Below are 27,179 nucleotides of genomic sequence, written 5' to 3' on the forward strand. Positions count from 1 at the left end.
GGCGCACCTAGGTAAGAATGAGGCGCACCTAGGTAAGAATGAGGCGCACCTAGGTAAGAATAAGGCGCTCCTAGGTAAGAATGAGGCGCTCCTAGGTAAGAATGAGGCGCTACTAGATAAGAATTAGGTGATCCTAGGTAAGAATGAGGCGATCCTAGGTAAGAATGAGGCGATCCTAGGTAAGAATGAGGCGATCCTAGGTAAGAATAAGGCGCTCCTAGGTAAGAATAAGGCGCACCTAGGTAAGATTAAGGCACACCTGGATAAGAATGAGGCGCTCCTAGATAAGAATGAGGTGCTCCTAGGTAAGAATAAGGTGCACCTAGGTAAGAATAAGGCGCACCTAGGTAAGATTGAGGCGCTCCTAGATAAGAATAAGGCGCTCCTAGATAAGAATGAGGCGCTCCTAGATAAGAATGAGGCGCTCCTAGATAAGAATGAGGCGCTCCTAGATAAGAATGAGGCGCTCCTAGATAAGAATAAGATGCTCCTAGGTAAGAATGAGGCGCACCTAGGTAAGAATGAGGCGCACCTAGGTAAGAATGAGGCGCACCTAGGTAAGAATGAGGCGCTCCTAGGCAAGAATGAGGCGATCCTAGGTAAGAATGAGGTGATCCTAGGTAAGAATGAGGCGCTCCTAGGTAAGAATAAGGCGCTCCTAGGTAAGAATGAGGCACTCCTAGGTAAGAATAAGGCGCTCCTAGGTAAGAATGAGGTGATCCTAGGTAAGAATGAGGCGCTCCTAGGTAAGAATAAGGCGCTCCTAGGTAAGAATGAGGCACTCCTAGATAAGAATAAGGCGCTCCTAGGTAAGAATGAGGCACTCCTAGGTAAGAATAAGGCGCTCCTAGGTAAGAATGAGGTGATCCTAGGTAAGAATGAGGCGCTCCTAGGTAAGAATGAGGCACTCCTAGGTAAGAATGAGGCACTCCTAGGTAAGAATGAGGCGATCCTAGGTAAGAACGAGGTGCTCCTAGGTAAGAATGAGGTGCTCCTAGGTAATAAGGTACTTCTAGGTAATGATGGGGTGCTCCCAGGATTATTCTAGGTTAGAATCGGAGCCACTCGAGGTGCCAAAAGCTCTTATCACATGGTACCATATGGATCCTTTGTATATGGAACCTAAAAGATTCCTCATATTTGTAGTTCACCAAAAGGGATTGAATGAGAAAACCTGCCGACTTGTCTTGCTCGCCCTGCTCAAGGTCACCGTTAGTTTGCTGTATTTCCTTCTATATCATCCCAGTGCACTTAGTAGATTTTCATGGAAATCTGATATTTGAGATGTGAGACTGAATGAAGCGGAGATGTTGAACAAAAACTGCCTGATTAAGCTTTTTCCCCCTCTCAGAATTCTGAACATATTACAGAACGTCCTTGGGTGGGAGCGGCTGCGCTCGCAATCGTTTTCGCCCGGTGACACAATGTTGTTGTGACCCCAATCTTTCCCTTTGGACTTTTGATATTTCCATCAGTCAGTTGGCTCCAAAGAACACCCACCAATTAGAGAGTGAGAATTAATTATTAAAACGAGGGGCGGAAGGTTCATGCCCCTCAATGCGAGCACCAGACGAACTGCAGAACGTTCATCTGGGGGTCCAAGCCTTTGTCCTCATTGCACTTGGCCGTTACTCACGGTCGGCTCTCATAGTTGTGTTTTTCAGCAGTCAATGCGTTAGATATATTGCCCTCTCCATGCTGCTCGACTAATGAAATGAACTTTGAATTTTGTACCAAAGTAGAACAAGTCTCCATAGAAACCGTTACGCAGAAGCTCATTGTAGTGTTCTTCATTTGTCGATGCAGCGTGATGTGCTCGCCCCCCGTCATAGCTCAGCGGCCTTCATTATGTGAGAACTGCCTGTCCCCAGCAAACCTCGTTCTGCAGACATGAAAGGACAGACAAAACGTCTTGACTCCTTACCTTCGATAGTGGCTCGCTTGGGCAGGATGGTGATGGCACCTTCTGCAACTTCTTCAAGGTGACTTATTGGACCATATTTGGAGCCCCAGCTGTCCGACCCTACCCAGATGAAGTGTCCCGCTTTATCGGCTCTCTTTACTGCAGCCAAAACCTGTCTGGGAGAGATGAACAAGCCATGTAACAGCCGTAATAACTCTGCACAGCTCAAATGTCAATCCTGTATACATCAGTAGGATGTGCCATAAGTGTCTGATTCTAGAAAGGTCTCACTACGAAGAGCTCGTCAACACAAAACTAAAGGTCCATTTGGCACTCCACACCACCATGGTCATCCTCAGCAAAGCTTATCAGTCTTCAGGTCTGGACTAGGTCCACTTGGTCTTCTCCTCCATTCCATGTTCTTTATATGATCTGCATATTCAAGTTTCCACTGGATCTTCTGCAGTATTCTTACATCACCAAAGTAGGCTTCTATGCAGCCAACGCCACCAAAAAGTGTCGATGGACGTTGACCTTTATCAGTGCTGCTATGTCAGCCACCAGGTGGTGGTCACCCTAATGCCTCCACCAGTCTCCGAGCAGTGCACTCTCATCTTTGGCCATAAAACTTAATTGGCTTCATTGTCAATTGAAGCTCATTAGTAGAATATGTTTGCTCCTGCAGGGAAACTGACCAGTTGCCAACCAACTACAGCTGTGTGAAAAAGTGTTTGCCCCTTTTCTGATTTCTTAGTCTTTTGCATGTTTGTCACTTAAATGTTTCAGATCACCAAACAAATGTTAATATCAGACGAAGATAACACAAGTAATCACCCAATGCAGTTTTTAAATGAAGGTCTTTATTATTAAGGGAAAACGAAATCCAAACCTACAGGGCCCTCTGTGAAAAGAAATCTTCTCCTCACCCCCTCTTAAAACATAAATTATCTGTGGTTTATCACATCTTTGGGAAGCGGAGTTCACATTCCCTATCAACACCCAGGCATGATTACTGCCACACCTGTTCTCAATCAAGAAATCACTTAAATAGGACCTGCCTGACAAAGTGAAGTATACCAAAAGTTCCTCAAAAGCTAGACATCATGCCGCGACCCAAAGAAATTCTGGAACAAATGAGAAACAAAGTAATTGAGATCTGTCAGTCTGGGACAGGTTATAAAGCCATCTCTAAAGTTTTGGGACTCCAGAAAACCACAGTGAGAGACATTATCCACAAAGAGCAAAAACATGGAACAGTGGAGAACCTTCCCAGGAGTGGCTGGCCGGACCAAAATTACCCCAAGCGACTCAACCAAGAGGTAACAAAAGACCACAACAACATGCAAAGAACTGCAGGACTCACTTGCCTCAGTTAATCTCAGTGTTCATGACTGCACCATAAGAAAGAGACTGGGCAAAAATTACCTGCATGGCTGAGTTCCAAGAAAAAAACCACTGCTGAGCAATAAGAACATAAAGGCTCGTCTCAGTTTTGCCAAAAAACATCTTGAAGATCTCCAAGATTTTTGTGAGAAAACTCTGTGGACTGACGAGACAAAAGTTGAACTTTTTGGAAGGTGTATGTACCATTACATCTGGCTTAGAAGTAACACAGCATTTCAGATAAGGAACATCATACCAACAGTAAAATATGGTGGCGGAAGTGGAAAACTTGCTGTGGTAAATGGAATCATGAATTCTGATGTCTACCAAAAGTTCCTGAAGGAAAATGGCCGGCCATCTGTTCGAGACCTCATGCTGAAGCGCATTTAGATAAAGCAGCAGGACAATTATACAAAACACACCAGCAAGTCCACCTCTGAGTGGCTTAAGAAAAACAAAATGAAGACTTTGGAGTTGCCTAGTCAAAGTCCTGACCTTAATCTGATTGAGATGTAGTGGCATGGCCTTAATAAGGCGGTTCATGATTGGAAACCTCCAATGTGGCTAAATTACAACAATTCTGCAGAGATGAGTGGCCAAAATTCCTCCCGAGCGTTGTAAAAGACTCATTGCCAGTTATCAAAAATGCTTGATTGCAGTTCTTGAGGCTAATGGCGGCCCAACCAGTTATTAGGATTAGGGGGAAATCACTTTTTCACACAGGGCCTTGTAGGTTTGGATTTCTTTTTCCCTTAATAATAAAGACCTTCATTTATAAACTGCATTTTGTGATTAATTGCGTTATCTTTGTCTAATATTTACATTAGTTTGGTGATCTGAAACATTTAAGTGCAACACACATGCAAAAGAATAGGAAATTAGGCTTCTTTCACACTTCAATTTTTTGGCGTCAGTCACTTCCGACATAATGACGGATCGACGGATCTGTCACAATAGTTGAAAAAACGGATGTAACGGATCCGTTTTTTTGACGGATCCGTTACTCGGGGGTTGTATATACTTTTTGGAGCATGCGCAATTGAAAAAAATTGAAAAAACGGATTGGGGCGACGGATCCGCCGAAATGACGGTCGCGACGGATCCGTCGCCCATAGGTGGCCATTCTATGAAATGACGGACGCGACGGATCCGTCGCGATCCTCCATTTCAACGCAGACAAAAAACGTTGCAATGACCGTCAATGTCTAGATGACGTCCGCCAAATTTTGACGGATCCGTCGCATGACGGATGGAACGGACGACCATCCGTCACAATCTGTCGCTAATGCAAGTCTATAGGGAAAAAAACGGATCCGTTTTTTGAGGAAAATGGCGGATTTAGACTGACGCCAAACAACTGAAGTGTGAAAGAGGCCTAAGGAAGAAGGTGAACACTTATTCATACATCTGTATGTATTGGAAGGGTTGAAGGCAAGAAAGACAAGTAGATAATGATTTTAGTGAATCCTGGAACTCCTATGAATGAAGCCCTCACCATGTGCTGCACAGACATGTGCACAGAGAAGTTGCCACATATCAGCCATCTTACAAGCTGGTTGTGACACCGAAAAGATACAAAGCAAATGTGTAATATGGCAGCCCAGGAGATAAAAGCTGCAACGAGACGGGGAATAGACTGCAAGCAAAATAGCTGCTAATTGCACCTGTCTATAGATTACTAATGATCCTCCTGATTTCAGCAGATGGAATTGAGGTAATGATTCAGAAGGTTTCACAAGCCTTCACTGTGTCTGAAATGTCAGATATTAATTTTCCTTAGAAAATGACAAGATCCTGCGAAAAAACACATGGTATCCACATCAATTCCATCCAATCTGTCCATTACCTGATATCATTGTCGTCAACGGCGAAGACAACCACAGCCCGCGCCTGAGGCGTCTCCAGCAGCTGCTTCACCAGCTTATCATAATCACTGGGTTTCCGATCGTTGGGGATTTTCAGGGACTGAGCGATACAAAGTCGTCCTGTAAAAGATGAAAGAAGCCGAACCGTTATAAAGTCCAAAGACCGAAAACAATGAGTTATAATGTATTTAGCGAAAGTCTACTAATGTTAACAGTTAGTATCCAAAAGGCGGCGCTATATGGCAACATTACGTGAGTAAGATACCTATGAGCACTCACTGCTGCTCACTTGCCGGACTATTATCACACCAGTCGTGGCTGTATGATGCAGGAAGGATGTGGAAACCACAAAGAAACGACCAAAACGGAATAACTATAATCAATAAAAGACTCTTTATTGAATACAAACATTATACAAAATATTCGGACATGAATAGGACACAGATGGGGAAATGATACAGGTCACAATTCTAAATACTTATTCTTATATTCTTGTACATAGGAGCAGTATTATAGTAGTTATATTCTTGTACATAGGGGCAGTATTATAGTAGTTAAATTCTTGTACATAGGGGCAGTATTATAGTAGATATATTCTTGTATATAGGAGCAGTATTATAGTAGTTATATTCTTGTACATAGGGGCAGTATTATAGTAGTTATATTCTTGTACATAGGAGCAGTATTATAGTAGTTATATTCTTGTACATAGGGGCAGTATTATAGTAGTTATATTCTTGTACATAGGAGCAGTATTATAGTAGTTATATTCTTGTACATAGGAGCAGTATTATAGTAGTTATATTCTTGTACATAGGGGCAGTATTATAGTAGTTATATTCTTGTACATAGGGGCAGTATTATAGTAGTTATATTCTTGTACATAGGAGCAGTATTATAGTAGTTATATTCTTGTACATAGGGGGCAGTATTATAGTAGTTATATTCTTGTACATAGGGGCAGTATTATAGTAGTTATATTCTTGTATATAGGAGCAGTATTATAGTAGTTATATTCTTGTACATAGGAGCAGTATTATAGTAGTTATATTATTGTACATAGGAGCAGTATTATAGTAGTTATATTCTTGTACATAGGAGCAGTATTATAGTAGTTATATTCTTGTACAAAGGAGCAGTATTATAGCAGTTATATTCTTGTACATAGGAGCAGTATTATAGTATTGATATTCTTGTACATAGGGGCAGTATTATAGTAGTTATATTCTTGTACATAGGGGCAGTATTATAGTAATTATATTATTGTACATAGGGGTAGTATTACAGTAGTTATATTGTTGTACATAGGAGCAGTATTATAGTAGTTATATTCTTGTACAAAGGAGCAGTATTATAGCAGTTATATTCCTGTACATAGGAGCATTATTATAGTAGTTATATTCTTGTACATAGGAGCAGTATTATAGTATTGATATTCTTGTACATAGGGGCAGTATTATAGTAGTTATATTCTTGTACATAGGGGCAGTATTATAGTAATTATATTATTGTACATAGGGGTAGTATTACAGTAGTTATATTGTTGTACATAGGAGCAGTATTATAGTAGTTATATTCTTGTACATAGGAGCAGTATTACAGTAGTTATATTCTTGTACATAGGAGCAGTATTATAGTAGTTATACTCTTGTACATAGGAGCAGTATTATAGTATTGATATTCTTGTACATAGGAGCAGTATTATAGTAGTTATATTCTTGTACATGGAGCAGTATTATAGTAGTTATATTCTTGTACATAGGGGCAGTATTATAGTAGTTATATTCTTGTACATAGGAGCAGTATTATAGTAGTTATATTCTTGTACATAGGAGCAGTATTATAGTAGTTATATTCTTGTACATAGGGGGCAGTATTATAGTAGTTATATTCTTGTACATAGGGGCAGTATTATAGTAGTTATATTCTTGTACATAGGAGCAGTATTATAGTAGTTATATTCTTGTACATAGGAGCAGTATTATAGTAGTTATATTCTTGTACATAGGGGGCAGTATTATAGTAGTTATATTCTTGTACATAGGGGCAGTATTATAGTAGTTATATTCTTGTACATAGGAGCAGTATTATAGTAGTTATATTCTTGTACATAGCAGTATTGTAGTAGTTATATTCTTGTACATAGGGGCAGTATTATAGTAGTTATATTCTTGTACATAGGGGCAGTATTATAGTAGTTATATTCTTGTACATAGGAGCAGTATTATAGTAGTTATATTCTTGTACATAGGAGCAGTATTATAGTAGTTATATTCTTGTACATAGGGGCAGTATTATAGTAGTTATATTCTTGTACATAGGAGCAGTATTATAGTAGTTATATTCTTGTACATAGGAGCAGTATTATAGTAGTTATATTCTTGTACATAGGAGCAGTATTATAGTAGTTATATTCTTGTACATAGGGGCAGTATTATAGTAGTTATATTCTTTTATATTGAGGGCAGTAATACAGAAGACTTATGCTGCTTTAGTTCTTTTCAGCTCAGTTTTTCTGGTTATTTGTTATATAGAGGTCAATAGTTGCTGCCATTTATGTGATCTAAGCATTTCCTCCTTCTCCTACTTCTTGATTCCTTCTAAAAATTCACTCACAGACATTTACTTTTTTGAACACAATTTCTCTTCTGTCATTTTTATAAAAAGCATTAATGAGAGTAAACATAACGTATTCTTCTATATTCTGCTCCTGACTTCTGGGATTTTCGCTTTTTATATTAGACCTGTAACTTTTTTCCCTCTGTTCTTATCACTACCAGGCGTCACCACTTTTCTATAGCACAAACGTATTACATCCGTGTCCACAGTGTCGGTAAAATCCGTTGTTTTCTTGGTGCTCTGCATTCGCTTCAGATACAAAGTTTTATTATCTCACCATAAAATCACCGTGGGACTGATGGTGGGTTTAATGCAACTTAATTAAAGTTTCTGTTCTCGCGGTTATGACGCGCAGTTCTCTGTCTTGCTTTGGGTTAGGAGTCCTCCGATTAAAGGACGTTTACTGCCATTTTCCAGGATGTGTGATGGGAACTTCTAAACTGATGTCTGGAAATTGCTTTTAAAAAATAATTTTTATTTTTTATTTAGATACAAACAAAAAGGCATACGACCATGAAAATTACAAAAACATTTAAAAACCCAAAATGGCTAACGGAACCTGACCAAATGTGGTTGTCCCCAGTCACATAGATGAAGGGGCATCATCAATCTCAACAGCGAATATCGAGAACTGACGATGTGAGAACAGTCAGAGAATCAAAAGATTTACCCAACGCATGTACATACTCAAAAGTCAATTCACAATCAAAAGAACAAATCAGTTGATGGCGTGCTGCCAGCTAAACCTAGTGAGTAAGGAGCGATGTGAGGCAAATGATAAAAAGGTATGGCACCATACAAATAAACATGGGCGACAGCCTGAAGAAATGCTCTGTTTAAAATACCATTACCCAATGTGGTTCCAGCTGTTGTGAGATCAGAAAACGCTGGGCAGCCATGTAAACCTCCGAAAATAAAGTGCTATGTGCAGCCAGAAGAGCGGGCACCCCATCATCCAGGGCAGCGGGCACCCCACCAGCCAGGGGAGCGGGGACCCCATCATCCAGGGCAGCGGGCACCCCACCAGCCAGGGCAGCGGGCACCCCACCAGCCAGGGGAGCGGGCACCCCACCAGCCAGGGGAGCGGGCACCCCACCAGCCAGGGGAGCGGGGACCTCACCAGCCAGGGGAGCGGAGACCCCACCAGCCAGGGGAGCGGGGACCCCAACAGCCAGGGGAGCGGAGACCCCACCAGCCAGGGGAGCGGAGACCCCACTAGCCAGGGGAGCGGGGACCTCACCAGCCAGGGGAGCGGGGACCTCACCATCCAGGGGAGCAGTGACCCCATGTGTATCAACACCCCTGAGGAAGACACTGCTCCTTTTTGTCTGTATCTAAATAAAAATGATTTTGTTAAGGTGATCCCTAGTTGTGTGCATACCTCTTTTTCTCTTAGTTTCTTGGATTTATCTACAGAATGCATTAGGGTGATCCCTGAACTCATCATTATCTTTATTGATCACATATTGTTTTGTGGAGCCCACTTACAAAGTATTCGGCCCCCTGGAACTTTTCAACCTTTTCCCACATATCGTGCTTCAAACATAAAGATACCAAATGTAAGTTTTTGGTGAAGAATCAACAATACGTGGAACACAATTGTGAAGTTGAACGAAATTTATTGGTTATTTAAAATTTTTGTGGAAATTTAAAACCTGGAAAGTGGGGCGAGCAATATTATTCGGCCCCTGTAACTTAATACTTTGTTGCGCCCCTTTTGCTGCAATTACAAGTCTCTTGGGGTTTGTCTCTATCAGTTTTGTACATCGAGAGACTGAAATTCTTACACATTCTTTCTTGGCAAACAGCTCGAGCTCAGTGAGGTTTGATGGAGATCTTTGTGAACAGCAGTTTTCAGCTCTTTCCACAGATTCTCGATTGGATTGAGGTCTGGACTGTGACTTGGCCATTCTAACACCTGGATACGTTTATTTGTGAACCATTCCATTGTAGATTTTGCTTTATGTTTGGGATCATTGTCTTGTTGGAAGACAAATCTCTGTCCCAGTCTTAGGTCTTTTGCCAACTCCAACAGGTTTTCTTCCAGAATGGTCCTTTGTTTGGCTCCATCCATCTTCCCATCAATTTTAACCATCTTCCCTGTCCCTGCTGAAGAAAGCAGGCCCAAACCATGATGCTGCCACCACCATGTTTGACAGTGGGGATGGTGTGTTCAGGGTGATGAGCTGTGTTGCCTTTACGCCAAACATATCGTTTGGCATTGTTGCCAAAAAGTTTGATTTTGGTTTCATCTGACCAGAGCACCTTCTTCCACATGTTTGGTGTCTCCCAGGTGGCTTGTTGCAAACTTTAAGCTACACTTTTTATGGAAATCTTTGAGAAATGGCTTTCTTCTTGCCACTCTTCCATAAAGGCCAGATTTGTGCAGTGTATGACTGACTGTTGTCCTATGGACAGACTGTCCCACCTCAGCTGTAGATCTCTGCAGTTCATCCACAGTGATCATGGGCCTCTTGGCTGCATCTCTGATCAGTCTTCTCCTTGTTTGAGATGAAAGTTTAGAGGGACGGCCGGGTCTTGGTAGATTTGCAGTGGTATGATACTACTTCCATTTCAATATGATCGCTTGCACAGTGCTCCTTGGGATGGATAAAGTTTTGGAAATCATTTTGTATCCAAATCCGGCTTTAAACTTCTCCACAACAGTATCACGGACCTGCCTGTTTGTTCCTTGGTCTTCATGATGCTCTCTGTGCTTCACACAGAACCCTGAGACTATCACAGAGCAGGTGCATTTATACGGAGACTTGATTACACACAGGTGGATTATATTTATCATCATTAGGCATTTAGGACAACATTGGATCACTCAGAGATCCACAATGAACTTCTGGAGGGAGTTTGCTGCACTGAAAGTAAAGGGGACGAATAATATTGCACGCCCCACTTTTCAGTTTTTGAATTTCCACAAAAATTTAAAATAACCAATAAATTTCGTTCAACTTCACAATTGTGTTCCACTTGTTGATTCTTTACCAAAAATTTACATTTTGTATCTTTATGCTTGAAGCATGATATGTGGGAAAAGGTTGAAAAGTTCCAGGGGGCCGAATACTTTAGCAAGGCACTGTATTTATAGTTAAATGATGGAAGTTGTCACACACATTCCCACTGGTGAATGCACAATACCTAGTGGGGTCGGTGTACGTCCATTGCCTTTATTGACTTGTAGTGAAGACCCCGTTGGATGTCGTTTCATCTCATCTAATACAGAACCGGCCAAAAATCCACTGTTGTATCTGTGGAGCCTTGTGGACTCTAATATCAAGCCGGGGACAACCAGTGAAAGCTTCTTTGCTTGTGGCCCTCTGCTATTAGCTAGAGACAAGGACCTCATGAAGCACTGCACCCCCAGGACCGCTGGAGCCCATTGATACTTATTGATTTCCATGGGTGCTGTGCCATGCATCATCCTGCCAGGGGCAATAAATATACGGCGAGGGCGACACGGCATTGACTGTGACACAAGTAATCTGCCAAAGATGGCTCCATGCCGCTGCTATGGCTCCGCATAATGCAGGACAATGGCTACCATCCAAGGAAGCCACGAAAAGTCCAACTGGCTCCAATGTCTTGTGGCTTGTGGCACCATGCGATGGCGCAGCGGCTCCCCATGTGTCAGAGCCAAAGTCACTGTGTAGCTCCTGGAGAAATCACTACAACCCTCATCCTCCCACTGATAACCAGCATTGTGTCCGCGGACTCTTTCTCTTCCATGCCATCGTCTGGTCCTATCTCAGTCTCGACGTCGTTCGTTACTTTTCCCGTCTCATCAGTCGCAGCTACATTAATTCACCAGCTGGATTTGCTTAGTTGCGTCTCTCGTCCCATCTAATTGGATTATTAATTAAGTGAAATAGAGACATTTTTTTTTGCCACTTATTTGGCTGAATGGCTCCTCTTGACGGAGCTGTTTTGTAGTTGGGTTGGATTGCATCAAGGGGAAGTTATGAAAGCCGATCGACGTTTAATTAGAGGAGCTCGAGTCTCCAGAACTGATGAGGGGAAAGGGCGCCGTTCACATCAGATTTATTATCAATTTTCTATAAAGACCAAGAGCGGCAACATGACACCCTGCCGCGGCTTTCAATGGAGTGCACAATAGAAATACATGTTAGAAATGGATCAGCCCTACCTCTAAGACCTCAGCTTGCTGTAAGTGAATGGGATCATTACTGACTTGGATCAGTGTTACCAATAAATGAATATTGCTACAATTGATGTGTTTGCCTGAATGTAGCCCTGCGCCCAGAGCTGCAACCCCAACCGCCTTGTTCCTAGTACAAAACTTGTTATATCCTCTCCATACAGTATATATATATATATATATATATATATATATATTATATATATATATATATATATTCTCTATACATCCTCTCCATATATCCTCTATATGCCCTCTCCATACAGAGTATATATATATATTCTCTATACATCCTCTCCATATATCCTCTATATGTCCTCTCCATACAGTATATCATATATATATATATATATATATATATATATATATATATATAATCTTTGCATGTCCTCTCCATAGATCCTCTATATATATATATATTCTCTATACATCCTCTCCATATATCCTCTCTATATATTCTATATACGGTACGTCCTCTACATAAAACCTCTATATGCCCTCTCCGTATATCCTCTATATGTCCGCTCTATATATCGTCTACATGCCCTCTCCATATATCCTATATATATTCTCTGTATGTCCTCTCCATAGATCCTCTATATTCTCTATACGTCCTCTACATAAAACCTGTCTTCTCCATAAATCCTCTCTATATATCCTCTGTCTTCTCCATATATCCTCTCTGTACATACATATCTCCATATACAGTCCTCCTGCTCCATACATCCTCTATATATATCCTCTCTATGTCCTCTCCGTATATCCTCTGTATGTCTTCTTCATATATATTGTCTATATGTCCTCTCCATATATCCTCTCTATGTCCTCTCTGTACATATATCTCTCCATATACAGTCCTCCTGCTCCATATATCCTCTCTATGTCCTCTCTGTACATATATCTCTCCATATACAGTCCTCCTGCTCCATATATCCTCTCTATATATCCTCTCTATGTCCTCTCTGTACATATATCTCTCCATATACAGTCCTCCTGCTCCATATATCCTCTATATATATCCTCTCTATGTCCTCTCCGTATATCCTCTGTATGTCCTCTCCGTATATCCTCTCTGTACATATATCTCTCCATATACAGTCCTCCTGCTCCATATATCCTCTCTATGTCCTCTCTGTACATATATCTCTCCATATACAGTCCTCCTGCTCCATATATCCTCTCTATGTCCTCTCTGTACATATATCTCTCCATATACAGTCCTCCTGCTCCATATATCCTCTCTATGTCCTCTGTACATATATCTCTCCATATACAGTCCTCCTGCTCCATATATCCTCTCTATGTCCTCTCTGTACATATATCTCTCCATATACAGTCCTCCTGCTCCATATATCCTCTCTATATATCCTCTCTATGTCCTCTCTGTACATATATCTCTCCATATACAGTCGTCCTGCTCCATATATCCTCTATATATATCCTCTCTATATCCTCTCCGTATATCCTCTGTATGTCCTCTCCGTATATCCTCTCTGTACATATATCTCTCCATATACAGTCCTCCTGCTCCATATATCCTCTCTATGTCCTCTCTGTACATATATCTCTCCATATACAGTCCTCCTGCTCCATATATCCTCTCTATGTCCTCTCTGTACATATATCTCTCCATATACAGTCCTCCTGCTCCATATATCCTCTCTATATATCCTCTCTATGTCCTCTCTGTACATATATCCCTCCATATACAGTCCTCCTGCTCCATATATCCTCTCTATATATCCTCTCTATGTCCTCTCTGTACATATATCTCTCCATATACAGTCCTCCTGCTCCATATATCCTCTCTATATATCCTCTCTATGTCCTCTCTGTACATATATCTCTCCATATACAGTCCTCCTGCTCCATATATCCTCTATATATATCCTCTCTATGTCCTCTCCGTATATCCTCTGTATGTCCTCTCCGTATATCCTCTCTGTACATATATCTCTCCATATACAGTCCTCCTGCTCCATATATCCTCTCTGTCCTCTCTGTACATACATCCCTCCATATACAGTCCTCCTGCTCCATATATCCTCTCTATATATCCTCTCTATGTCCTCTCCGTATATCCTCTCTATGTCCTCTCCGTATATCCTCTCTATGTCCTCTCTGTACATATAGCTCTCCATATATCCTCTGTCTTCTCCGTATATCCTCTCTATGTCCTCTCCGTAGATCCTCTCTGTACATACATCCCTCCATATACAGTCCTCCTGCTCCATATATCCTCTCTATATATCCTCTCTATGTCCTCTCTGTACATACATCTCTCCATATACAGTCCTCCTGCTCCATATATCCTCTCTATATATCCTCTCTATGTCCTCTCTGTACATACATCCCTCCATATACAGTCCTCCTGCTCCATATATCCTCTCTATATATCCTCTCTATGTCCTCTCTGTACATACATCTCTCCATATACAGTCCTCCTGCTCCATATATCCTCTCTATATATCCTCTCTATGTCCTCTCTGTACATATATCTCTCCATATACAGTCCTCCTGCTCCATATATCCTCTCTATATATCCTCTCTATGTCCTCTCTGTACATACATCTCTCCATATACAGTCCTCCTGCTCCATATATCCTCTATATATATCATAGTAACATAGTTAGTAAGGCCGAAAAAAGACATTTGTCCATCCAGTTCAGCCTATATTCCTATATTCCATATATATCCTCTCTATGTCCTCTCCGTATATCCTCTCTGTACATATAGCTCTCCATATATCCTCTGTCTTCTCCGTATATCCTCTATATGTCCTCTCCGTAGATCCTCTCTGTACATATATCTCTCCATATACAGTCCTCCTGCTCCATATATCCTCTCTATATATCCTCTCTATGTCCTCTCTGTACATATATCTCTCCATATACAGTCCTCCTGCTCCATATATCCTCTCTATGTCCTCTCTGTACATACATCCCTCCATATACAGTCCTCCTGCTCCATATATCCTCTCTATATATCCTCTCTATGTCCTCTCCGTATATCCTCTCTATGTCCTCTCTGTACATATAGCTCTCCATATATCCTCTGTCTTCTCTGTATATCCTCTATATGTCCTCTCCGTAGATCCTCTCTGTACATATATCTCTCCATATACAGTCCTCCTGCTCCATATATCCTCTATATATATCATAGTAACATAGTTAGTAAGGCCGAAAAAAGACATTTGTCCATCCAGTTCAGCCTATATTCCTATATTCCATATATATCCTCTCTATGTCCTCTCCGTATATCCTCTCTATGTCCTCTCTGTACATATAGCTCTCCATATATCCTCTGTCTTCTCCATATATCCTCTATATGTCCTCTCTATGTCCTCTCTGTACATATAGCTCTCCATATACAGTCCTCCTGCTCCATATATCCTCTCTATATATCCTCTCTATGTCCTCTCTGTACATACATCTCTCCATATACAGTCCTCCTGCTCCATATATCCTCTCTATATATCCTCTCTATGTCCTCTCTGTACATACATCTCTCCATATACAGTCCTCCTGCTCCATATATCCTCTCTATATATCCTCTCTATGTCCTCTCTGTACATACATCTCTCCATATACAGTCCTCCTGCTCCATATATCCTCTCTATATATCCTCTCTATGTCCTCTCTGTACATACATCTCTCCATATACAGTCCTCCTGCTCCATATATCCTCTCTATATATCCTCTCTATGTCCTCTCTGTACATACATCTCTCCATATACAGTCCTCCTGCTCCATATATCCTCTCTATATATCCTCTCTATGTCCTCTCTGTACATACATCTCTCCATATACAGTCCTCCTGCTCCATATATCCTCTATATGTCCTCTCTATGTCCTCTCTGTACATATAGCTCTCCATATACAGTCCTCCTGCTCCATATAGCTGCTTCTGCACTTCCGCTCTCTATTTTTAGTCTGTGGTTGTGGCATAGATGCATCTATGAGCCCCCATCACTGCGGTAGGGGATGTATATGACGGCAGCGGGGAGACCCCCATAGCTCCACTCTGTCTGCGCATCTTTTGATCTGGGTAAAGCTTTGATCACATTTCGTGCTGTGTAACCCACCGGGGTCCCAACTCCCAAACATTTCACTTCCCCTCTTCTCTCCTCTCCTCCCCCATGTCTTAAAAACACAAAATGAAGCGTGAATATCCTAAAAACCAAATATTGTGCAATTCATGATCCTTCTCTTAAAGGGATGGTTTAGTAAGCAGGGAGCTTCTCCCATGGAGAGATCCCAGCCCCGCTGACCAGGGTGAGACGTGCGGTGCCCACTGCAGGACAAATGTGGTATTACACAAATGAAGGACCGACCGCTTGGATGGGTAAGAAGACAGATATTGCCCGGCTGATAAACCGGAATCCAAACAGGTCGCCGTACAGAAACTACTGGACTATCCGAAAAAAAAAATGAATGCATCTGATTTTTTTTTTTAAGTTATAGAAACTGATAGAGATTATTATGACTGTGATTTTCATCATCTTAAGTGTCATTTTAAGAAATATTTAACTTTTTTATTATTTATAAGTAATGGAGTGTGAATGTATCAGTGACTATTCTGGAGTCTTGGAATGTTGCAGATTGGACCAGGGGAGGTCACAGACAGCAGGGGCCCCTGTGCACGAACAGTATGGGCCCTTTGCAACCGAATAGCTCCTCATAACGCACAATTCCACCTGCTTTGGAGGCAGCAGTGCCCCCTGACCACCAATGATATGTCCTCCCCTGTGTGTGTTGGAAGTCATCCATCCTTCCCGGCTACATACGATCGGATTTGTAATATCTTCCAGAAGTGGATCACTCGTGGATTTACATTTATGAGCATTTTTTCTCTTAAAGGGGCTCTAATCAGTAATTAACACCCCACCGCCCTCCGTCCTGCCTTCCAGGAACAGTGAGAAGAAGCCTCTGACCCCGTGGAATAATTGTAACGTGGGCTGATAACGCAGCTGCTGAATATGAAGACGGAGAGCGGCGGCGGTGGCGAAGAGCTGTGTCTGTGCGCAGTTGTCAGAGCGGTGACAGATCAGGAGCAGGTAAAAATAGGCTGGCGTGATTTCCCACCTTCACATCTCCAGGGGGAGGGGGCGAGGAGATGAATTTCATTTTGGCTTTTATTCCAGCTAAGGAGGTTTAAATTAGATCAGGTGTAATAATCTCATCCCACGTTCAGCAGATGCTTCCTGACGCCGGATCCACGCCACGCCGTCCTCCGCTGGTCTAATATCCCAACGGACAGGTAACAAGGAGCGTGGGACGGGCGGGTCACTTGATCAGAGTATTTCATCCGGATTTCTTCAGTGTTCAGTGCTAATAAGGCCTCACTCACATGAGCGTATAAATCAGATTAATGCTATTGTTACAGCAGCGCCAGCGCCACTTCACGTGTACTCTTCCTTCCTCCTGGCATGTGCACTCACCTGTACACATTCCCTCAGCGTCTGCTCCTTCCGAGGACTAGCTCATGGTACACAGGTCTCCTAGGAGTATGCTTAGGGCACACGCGCTCCTGATCAGTTAAAGGGCCAGCGCGTGTTGTTAAAACATCCAATAGCTGGGAGATATTTGGTATATAAGGCACCCTCCCCTATTGGGAGGTGCCTTGGCAAGTTTAGTTATTCAGTGTGTTTCCTGCTAGCTAGTTTTTAGGTCCACATATCCGTGCTCTCTGATCCAGTCCACCCTGTTCACACCTGTTCTAGTCCATCCTGCTGAAGCCATACCCAAATTTGCTCTGCCCCATGTCTAGTCCTGATCCTGATCCATCTGATCTGCACCTGTGCCACTAACCTTACCTGCCCAGTCTGATCCTGCACCTGTGATCCCCTACCTGTGGCCGTCCCACCTGTGATCCCGTACCTGTGGCCATTCTGTGTTCCTATACCAGTCCTGCTTGTGTCTGATCCAACATCGGTCTTCCAGCTGTACCATCCGGCCAACCAGTTCCTGGCCAGTCCTGCTACACTGTCCTACTTGGGGGATCAGCTGCCATGGCTCCGCGAGTCAGTCCTGGAGTAGCACCTGGCATTCACATGGAGCCAAGCCCAGTGGCGAAAACTCCAACGGGGCCCCCAAATATTTTAAATCTTTAATAGCAATAGTCTTTTTCTATAGGCCAAAGGGACTTTTAGGGCCCCCTAGGCTCCAGGGCCCGGGTGCGATTGCAACCCCTGCACCTGTTGTATTTACACCCCTGGCCAAGCCTAACCCCACCATCAGGGGCTGTAGCAAAGAGTTAGGTGGTTGGTTAGTTACGCCCCTCCAGGCTCTCCCAGGACCGTGGCACAGTGGTTCCACAACCGCGTGTGTAACAGCTATCTGATTTTTTATTGGATATCACACTGACCAATGTTGTTTATTGGGGCAGTACTACTGATTACCCGATATATTTTCACTGTCAGAATCGGATGTGAAAAAAACTGCAACAATAACAATTTGTCTTTGAAATCGGATAAGATTCATCTATTCAAGTCTGTGGGTGTGAGAAAATAATCGGATGTCGTACGGAGCCACAGTACAGCATTCAATAATTTACAGATATATTGTAATTCTGTAGCATCGGAAACTAAAAACCGTAGTGTAAATGATTAATAACTGCTGCTGTAAAAAAATGAATTGTACACGGATGACAAGTGAGAAAAAATCGTCCCACTTTTCTAGATGAAAATTCGTACCGATATTTTTTTTTTACTGTCATGTGACCCCGTCCTTATGGTCTATGCATGGAGTTTTTCACGGACCCATAGACTTAACGGAGTCATTTTGATCCATCACTCGCATCAAAAACGCAGATGTCGCCATGATTTGCAGACCACTCAGTCCACAAAAAAAAAAAAAACACCAGACATGTGAACAGCTCCATAGACTTTAATGGGTATATGTGTTATCCATGAAAAATGGACATCTGAATGGAGATTAATCGAGAATGTTTTCAAACTTCCTGCTCTCTGTCAGTGAATAGACACTATTGTTATTTATATCCAGAGACTGAAAAACTGTCCTGACCTATCAGTTCTCACAGATAAAGTATTGTGACAATAGTATCCAAAAGTCAGAGAGAACGAGAGGAGATACAATGTATCCAGGGCACAAAGACAGTGGAATCATTGTATTAGAATTCATGCATTGAATTCCATGAAAACACAATAATTGTTTATTATTTATTATCTATTTATCTATCTATATGTTATTATCTATTTATCTACAGTATCTATCTATACATTATCTATCTATAATCTATCCAATTATCTCTCTATACTCTATTATCAATCTATTATCTATCTGTTATTATCTATCAACAATCTATTATCTACTATCTATCTAATATCTATTATCTATCATCTATTATCTATCTATCTATATATTGTCTATTATCATTTATTATCTATCTATCATCTATCTATTATCTATTTATTATCTATATATTATCTATCTATCATAGATTGGTCGGGAGAGCCGCCGGCCAGTCTGTGCACTGCGGTCAGATCTGACGGATTTATACGGCTTCTATTTACCCATCTCACGTGTTATAAGTAAACATTGCCACACATTGTATTTAATATCACACTTATTATTGTAACATGTGGTAGCGCTTCCCCTCCATTCTCCTTTGATGACGGAGTCCTTCACAGTGAGGCGTGAGGTTTTGACGTTCTCCCGGCACAGACTTTGTACCCTCAGGATTTATATATACGATAAAGCCCGGCGCGACTGATCTTCCATGTTAATTCCCGCCGCTGTCAATACGAGTTACAATGAGAAAACAGACAAATTGCTTTGACTTCTGGGGCAGGATTGGGCCCAGTATGAGGTATTTGCCTATTAAGTGTAAATGACTGGATCATAATTGGTTGCTCTCTCATCTGGCGGCGGTAACACTATACACTAATGTCACTTGGACAGATTTTATTAAGTCATTTTGCTTTGGAGTATATAGAAAGAGCTGTAAATGCGTTCGGCGTGGAGTGATGAGAGCGGCGGGTATTAGCCGCGGCACGCCGAGAGGCGCCGTATTTTACCTTTATTTGGTAAATGTGTGTTGTGCGTTTTATTGCTTGTATGTATCACTCTTGGTGCTCGCGTCACTTTTACTGTCGCTGCCTTAAAAATGACACATGTCTCATAAAACATTACTGATGTCATCCATGCGTTGTTATCAGAAACTGCCCGCAGGGAGCCGTCCTGGATGAGTGTCCCAGCAAATCTCTCCGAACCACGGAAGTGCCGATGCCCCGGATTTCTCAGACGTGAAACTATAGCAGGAGCATCTGCCCATGGGCCCTGAAAGCCCGGAGGGACCAAATTCATAGTAATAATTCAGGGCCCTGGAAATGATTTTGGTCGGAGCAAGACTCTGAAGCTGCTACTTTTTCCTCATTTCTACGATAGCATAAGGGTGCACAAACTTTAAGTCTGAGTATCACTCTCAGGCTGGCTTATTTCAAGAGGGGTGCAAATATTTTGTAGCCCCAAATCCAGTCTTACGTTTTCAAGAAACATGAGGCAGGAGCTGCCATTAACATTATCCCTGTACTGTGACATCACGGTGCACAATATTCCAGTACTGTGACATCACTGTGCACAATATAAGGTATGGTCTACAAACCGCCGACCACTCCATATAAGGTATGGTCTACAAACCGCCGACCACTCCATATAAGGTATGGTCTACAAACCGCCGACCACTCCATATAAGGTATGGTCTACAAACCGCCGACCACTCCATATAAGGTATCCTGTTTGTAGACCATACCTTATATGGAGTGATTTCCAGGACAGACAGACAGACAGACAGACAGACTGTCTGTCTGTCTTTCTGTCTGTCTGTCTGTCTGTCTGTCTGTCTGTCTGTCCTGGAAATCACTCCATATAAGGTATGGTCTACAAACCGCCGACCACTCCATATAAGGTATGGTCTACAAACCGCCGACCACTCCATATAAGGTATCCTGTTTGTAGACCATACCTTATATGGAGTGATTTCCAGGACAGACAGACAGACAGACAGACAGACAGACAGAAAGACAGACAGACAGACAGACAGACAGACGGAAAAACCCTTAGACAATTTCTATATATATAATTGTCTAAGGGTTTTTCCGTCTGTCTGTCTGTCTGTCTGTCTGTCTGTCTGTCTGTCTGTCCTGGAAATCACTCCATATAAGGTATGGTCTACAAACCGCCGACCACTCCATATAAGGTATCCTGTTTGTAGACCATACCTTATATGGAGTGATTTCCAGGACAGACAGACAGACAGACAGACAGACAGAAAGACAGACAGACAGACAGACAGACGGAAAAACCCTTAGACAATTATATATATAGATAAGGTCATCCTGATCCTCCTGGTTCATGAATAGAATGCCAGAACAGTTGTACACTGCCACAGCAGTAGAGGTGAAGGAGCAATGGAGTCTCCTTATAAGACTGCTCTACAAGACATGGCACTCGGGAGACAACACGTATGAGCAGGGTAAAGGCCCAGGAGATGCCAACTCAGCAACTAAGGGGTTAATCGAATCTGCGTAATACAGACATAAAGCGGGGGGACAATCAATATCTGTGTCATTCCACAATTAACCTATTAAAATGTAACATATCTCTAAAGGATTCTAATTAGTAAATACGAGACATAATGGGCAGCGAGCACCGAAATCCCATTAACTTCCCTGTGACTGAGCTTCGGATCCCGCTGGAATTCAACCTGTTGCCTTGTCACATTGCATTGTGGGTACGCGGCACGGAGCCGACGTCTGTGCCCTGCTCGTTATATGCATATTTTATATGGATTTACAAATATCAAAAGATAACGCCTCTGCTCGCGACGCTTATCTGCTGCGCTGGGGCGGGGGAGGGGAGATATATGGAGGACGGAGAACAGAATATACTCCAGAGATGCAAGGAGAGGACAGAGAACAAGAAACGTGGCTTGTTCTCAGGTCTCCTGACTAATGCTCAGTATGTGAACACAATCCCCGAAATGTGTCAGCAGCCTGACGCTTAAAGGGGTACACCAGGCAAAAGTGCCAACAGCGGAGGAGGGCGATCTCCTGCCCCCATCGGTCCCAACTCCAACATGTTCATGATGCAATTAAACGAGCGTCACACCCATGTTTGTAATTACCGGTAATGAAAAGTAGATCAAGCAGGCAATTACCCATAGCAAAGTCCAACACCGCACACTCGCACTACCCAGACGCACGTTTCGCATCATTCGCTTCTTCAGGGGTAGATGTATAGGTGCAACCTTGCATGAGATGCGCGTCTGTGGCTACTATTGCAAACAGTATAATGCTATATGTATATACAGAGACCGGCACCTGCTAGATGATTGTAGATGTTCCTAGGAGCAACCACTTGTGAATTTCTGCATGATTGATACATTTATTGTACTGAGATATAGCATTGTTCAGCCCCTGTCATCACTGTTTCACCAGTGATAAGTATGAGAAACCCAATTAAGCTGTAGTCACATGTTGCGTTGTTGCTGTGTTTTTTCTGCAGGAAAAACCTGCACTATTGGCAGTAAAGAAGATGCATACAAAAACCAGGTGTCACAGGGTTACCGCAACAATGTCGAGCCAGAAGAACACAGCGTCTGATTGCTCCTTCTCCAGCGCTGAGGAGAAGCTCTTTTCTGTCATATCAAATGTGTTTATTTCTTCTGGCAAAACAGGGGTTAATCGGCCATGTTGGAAATCCCTGTGCTCACAGCTGAGCTCGGTTAGCCACTCCCTTCTCCTTTATAATCTGGGCTCTGTTACTAATCCTTGTCAGTGCTAGCATTTGCTGCATGGCTAATGGTGGGAGAGGAGTACTTATGAGGAGAGTTGGAGGAGTTATCAGTGATTGTTGCTTGGTTTGTATGTATGGTAATTCCTTATCCTTCTCTATTTTGGTTTATTCCTCTACCTCCACACCCCGGTGCATTCTTCTGTTACATGTGAGTAAGTGCTTTGTATGTCTGGAGTTTTCTGTTAACCCTTGTCTGTGTTGCCTTCTTTGTCGGATTGGTGTACTGCAGTGCACAGCAGCGCCCCCTCTTCCCTGGGTGGGGGAAGAGACCAGATGGAGGGATAACTCAGGAGATAAGGCAAAAGCGGTGGTTCCGGCGCCCTCGCCACCTAAAGTATCCCGGGGAGCAGGGCACCCCTTAGTGTTAGGAACATGGAAGGGGCCCCTGGTTCCGGGTCACCCAACAGCTGTGTCCTGACAGCAGGTTTTGCCAAGTTTTTTGCTGTGTTTTTGCTGCATTTTTCAGGATCCCAAAGTTCAGCTTTGCTTCCACCACAGAAACATGAACACAGGTCACAAATGCAAGACATATGTGAACAAATAAATAATAAAACATTTTGGGAGAAAGGCAATTTGATCAAATTATTTAAGGAAAAACATTTTTAAGTTTAAAACAATAGAGACTATTCCTGAAAAAGTACACACAATTACAAATGTAACAGCGGGGGAGGTGAATTGTTGGGAATAGTTTACCTAGGACATTGGCAGAGCATTGAGTAGGACAGTTTACTTTCACACTTTGGGCCTCCCTTGAGTTGGGCAGGTATTGATCAATCTCGCACCTTGGTCGGCCAATATTTACTTTACACGCATCACTAATCCTGACGGCCATTCTCCGGTGGGGGGACCAAGACACTATGGTTTAAACTTGGGAAAATCACTAAAGTAAAGTAAATGGTTTTCACAACCTGCTCTATCTGCTTTTTCCACTGAAAACACAGCAAAGTCTGACACCTGCGTTTTTTTTCCTGCGTTTTTATTTTCTATGGGTGGAAAAATGCTGAAAGAAGTGACATGCTGCAGTTTTCCAATTCAGTCAGGAAAAAAATAATGTGTGTGCATGAGATTTCTGAAATATCGTAGCTTTTGCTGCTACTGTAAAAGGCACCTTAAAATTTATATAAAAACATAGCAAAAGCGAAACGTGTGAATATAGCCGAATTGTGCTTTAATTTAGTGAAGTAAATGTTCAAGTTTTATTAAATGTTGACTATTTTTCTACTTTTTTTTTTGGTATTATGTGATGGAGATTTTCAGCTAAATGCAATGAATATGCAAATCTGGCATTATTTCGAGATTGTAATTTACAGATCAGTGTAAAGGTACCGTCACACTAGGCGATATCGCCAGCGATCCGTGACGTTGCAGCGACCTGGATAGCGATATCGCTGTATTTGACACGCAGCAGCGATCTGGATCCCGCTGTGAAATTGCTGGTCGCTGCTAGAAGGTCTGCACTTTATTTGGTCGCTAGGTCGCCGTGTATCGCCGTGTTTGACAGCAAAAGCAAGGATACCAGCGATATTTTACACTGGTAACCAGGGTAAACATCGGGTTACTAAGCGCAGGGCCGCGCTTAGTAACCCGATGTTTACCCTGGTTACCAGCGTAAAAGTTAAAAAAACAAACAGTACATACTCACCAGCGCGTCCCCCAGCCTCTGCTTCCTGACACTGACTGAGCGCCGGCCCTAAACTGAAAGTGAAAGCACAGCGGTGACGTCACCGCTGTGCTGTTAGGGCCGGAGCTCAGTCAGTGTCAGGAAGCAGAGGCTGGGGGACGCGCAGGTGAGCATGTACTGTTTGTTTTTTTAACTTTTACGCTGGTAACCAGGGTAAACATCGGGTTACTAAGCGCGGCCCTGCGCTTAGCAACCCGATGCTTACCCTGGTTACCCGGGGACCTCGGCATCGTTGGTCGCTGGAGAGCGGTCTGTGTGACAGCTCTCCAGCGACCAAACAGCGACGCTGCAGCGATCGGCATCGTTGTCGCTATCGCTGCAGCGTCGCTTAATGTGACGGTACCTTAAGTATAGTCTGATAATTATGGTAATTTACAAAGCAAAGGAAATGTACCGTAATGGAGATCAGAATAGTGAGTGCAGCTCTGGAGTATAATACAGGAGGTAACTCAGGATCAGTAATGTAATGTATGTACACAGTGACTGCACCAGCAGAATAGTGAGTGCAGCTCTGGAGTATAATACAGGAGGTAACTCAGGATCAGTAATGTAATGTATGTACACAGTGACTGCACCAGCAGAATAGTGAGTGCAGCTCTGGAGTATAATACAGGATGTAACTCAGGATCAGTAATGTAATGTATGTACACAGTGACTGCACCAGCAGAATAGTGAGTGCAGCTCTGGAGTATAATACAGGATGTAACTCAGGATCAGTAATGTAATGTATGTACACAGTGACTGCACCAGCAGAATAGTGAGTGCAGCTCTGGGGTATAATACAGGAGGTAACTCAGGATCAGTAATGTAATGTATGTACACAGTGACTGCACCAGCAGAATAGTGAGTGCAGCTCTGGGGTATAATACAGGATGCAACTCAGGATCAGTAATGTAATGTATGTACACAGTGACTGCACCAGCAGAATAGTGAGTGCAGCTCTGGGGTATAATACAGGAGGTAACTCAGGATCAGTAATGTAATGTATGTACACAGTGACTGCACCAGCAGAATAGTGAGTGCAGCTCTGGAGTATAATACAGGATGTAACTCAGGATCAGTAATGTAATGTATGTACACAGTGACTGCACCAGCAGAATAGTGAGTGCAGCTCTGGAGTATAATACAGGATGTAACTCAGGCTCAGTAATGTAATGTATGTACACAGTGACTGCACCAGCAGAATAGTGAGTGCAGCTCTGGAGTACAATACAGGAGGTAACTCAGGATCAGTAATGTAATGTATGTACACAGTGACTGCACCAGCAGAATAGTGAGTGCAGCTCTGGGGTATAATACAGGATGTAACTCAGGATCAGTAATGTAATGTATGTACACAGTGACTGCACCAGCAGAATAGTGAGTGCAGCTCTGGAGTATAATACAGGATGTAACTCAGGATCAGTAATGTATGTACACAGTGACTGCACCAGCAGAATAGTGAGTGCAGCTCTGGGGTATAATACAGGATGTAACTCAGGATCAGTAATGTAATGTATGTACACAGTGACTGCACCAGCAGAATAGTGAGTGCAGCTCTGGAGTATAATACAGGATGTAACTCAGGATCAGTAATGTATGTACACAGTGACCTCACCAGCAGAATAGTGAGTGCAGCTCTGGTGTATAATGCAGGATGCAACTCAGGATCAGTAATGTAATGTATGTACACAGTGACTGCACCAGCAGAATAGTGAGTGCAGCTCTGGGGTATAATACAGGAGGTAACTCAGGATCAGTAATGTAATGTATGTACACAGTGACTGCACCAGCAGAATAGTGAGTGCAGCTCTGGGGTATAATACAGGAGGTAACTCAGGACCAGTAATGTAATGTATGTACACAGTGACTGCACCAGCAGAACAGTGAGTGCAGCTCTGGGGTATAATACAGGATCAGTAATGTATGTACACAGTCACTCTGCTCATTATGTAGATTATGATAGTGGATTGTAAAATGGTGATTAGGTGGAATTTTGTGCTTTATGTTATTAGTAATTTTGGGATGTGACTTTTTGTTACAATTAATAATGTTATTAGTAGCTGTAGACACAGTGCAGACATCACGCCGCTGTCATCCCCGTCCAGGGTTATTTTATTATATCTGAGCTTTCTCTGACAGAGCAGTGAATCTTTAACCTCTTCCTGTGACCGGCTCGTCCTCCTCTATCCATTGTATAAACCATCTGAGATCTAAATCTAAAGCTGCAGAACCCGGTGAGCTGTTAACCCCTTCATCTGCCCCGCAGCACAGGAGAGAATGCAGAAGCAATGTGAAAGTCCGGCCTGATTATCCGCGCCTCAGACTCCTCCTAAATGTCTGCGCTCACAGGCCTGGTCCTGATGTGCACGGTGTGGCGTGAATTACCGCTCGCACGCTTTGTGTTTTCTCAGCATTACTGTAACATTCTACCACCAGACCCCTTGTGTCCAGAGATAAGACATAAGACATGTCATCCCAAAGTGGATCTCCAGCTCCGAGCAACAATTAGGTTTTTTTATTTAAATGTGTCCAAAAGTTTCACTAATACAAATCATATACATCTTTATATAGTATTTGGACATTTGTATTCTCCAAAGAGCCCAAAACCAGATGTAATAATAGTGCAGATTTGCTGCACAATGTGAACACGTCTCATTAAAGAGGCTCCCAACTACTAGGACGACACCTTCTAAAAACTACTATCCCAGAAGTAGAGGGAAGTCAATGCCAGATCATAAAAAATATATTCCTTGATTAAACA

The 27,179-nt window shown here is 42.6% G+C and overlaps 1 protein-coding gene across 2 annotated transcripts in view; it reads right to left on the reverse strand.

The window, feature by feature from the left end:
- Positions 1 to 27,179, reverse strand: part of GRM7 (glutamate metabotropic receptor 7) — a 475,889-nt gene that overhangs the window by 200,081 nt on the left and 248,629 nt on the right. For both annotated transcript variants that reach the window (XM_077276814.1, XM_077276813.1), the window contains exons 3-4: positions 5,133 to 5,271; positions 1,925 to 2,079 (exon numbers count right to left, since the gene is read on the reverse strand). In XM_077276814.1, coding sequence (XP_077132929.1) covers positions 1,925 to 2,079; positions 5,133 to 5,271 — 294 coding nt within the window. The remainder of the gene's footprint in view (positions 1 to 1,924; positions 2,080 to 5,132; positions 5,272 to 27,179) is intronic.

This window comes from Ranitomeya variabilis, chromosome 8 (assembly GCF_051348905.1).
Source record: "Ranitomeya variabilis isolate aRanVar5 chromosome 8, aRanVar5.hap1, whole genome shotgun sequence".
Lineage (NCBI taxonomy): Eukaryota > Metazoa > Chordata > Amphibia > Anura > Dendrobatidae > Ranitomeya > Ranitomeya variabilis.